Source organism: Myotis davidii, unplaced genomic scaffold (assembly GCF_000327345.1).
Source record: "Myotis davidii unplaced genomic scaffold, ASM32734v1 scaffold573, whole genome shotgun sequence".
In the NCBI taxonomy this organism is placed as follows: Eukaryota; Metazoa; Chordata; class Mammalia; order Chiroptera; family Vespertilionidae; genus Myotis; species Myotis davidii.
This window is the reverse complement of record NW_006285997.1, coordinates 514042-515107: the sequence shown is the minus strand read 5'-3', so window position 1 is coordinate 515107 and position 1066 is coordinate 514042. Positions and strand designations below refer to the sequence as shown.

General features: G+C 55.1%; 1 protein-coding gene across 1 annotated transcript in view; it reads right to left on the bottom strand.

Annotated features, from left to right (window-relative positions):
• Positions 1-1066, bottom strand: part of DOCK4 (dedicator of cytokinesis 4) — a gene marked incomplete at its 3' end in the record, with an annotated part of 102802 nt that overhangs the window by 86575 nt on the left and 15161 nt on the right. Inside the window, exon 7 of the mRNA XM_015559687.1 lies at positions 510-594. Within this exon, the coding sequence (XP_015415173.1) occupies positions 510-594 (85 nt within the window). The remainder of the gene's footprint in view (positions 1-509; positions 595-1066) is intronic.

Genomic DNA, 1066 nt, shown 5'->3' with positions numbered 1-1066 from the left:
AGCGGGAAGTCAGGTCTAGTTTGGGTCTATCCCCATGGCTCAGCTCCTAGGAACGGACTGGGGGTGGGAGGGTTAGGGTCAGACCAGCAGTGGGGACCATGGAGACACTGGCAGGAGTCTGTACATCATCATGATGAGGGCAGGGGGAGCGCGTGGGTGAGGAAGGATGGGACACCCTCAGTCACAGCCTGGTCCTGAAGCACAGCAGATGCGCACACACGGCCTGCAAGCATCTCACTAGACCAGGCAAAAGCACCGAGATTTGCAAAAGAAATGGGTCTGGCTTTACGCCCTGGGCCCGGGAGCGGAGGGCTGAGTGGGGGGCGCCCCGTCGTTCTGGGACAGGTGAGCGTCTGAGCTCTGTGCTCAGGGCACGGTCACCTCAGCTCCCATCCTCCCTCCTCGCTCTGGATTAAACCGGGAACATCCTGTTCTTGCAGAATTAAGTACGAAGAGTGCCATGGAAACCACAAAACCAGGAGCGAGCTGCGCCCACACTCCGCACCCACCAGGCGGTACAGCTCGGTGACGCTGATGTCCTCCGGGTCCACCATCGCGTACTCCTTCCTGGGCACCAGGTCCAGGCCCAGCTGCCTGGAAAGCAGAGGCAAACGTTTGGGAGAAAAGGCACCTTTAGGGAATATATGTATTTTTTAATTAATTACTTTCCCCCCCATTGACCCCATGGAGCCCGCCCCCACCCCTCCCCACCCTATTGTCTGTGTCCGGATCATGCATATAGCGCACAAGTTCATTGGTGGAAATCTGCCCCCCTCCCCGACCCTCTCTCTGAGGTTCCACAGTCTGTTCCCTGCTTCTCTGTCTCTGGATCTATTTTGTTCATTAGATTCCACATCTGAGTGAGATCATGGGGTACTACCTTTCTCTGACTGGCTTATTTCACTTAGCATAATACTTAAAACCATTATTTTTTACTACATCGCTTTGAAATGAGACATTTCAGCCACCATACTTTTCTCGCCCATATTTTTCACTTTGTGGCTGCGGCAACCAACCTAACGAGGTGGGGCCCTGGGCAGGGGCCGAGAAACAGGTGACAGGGGTG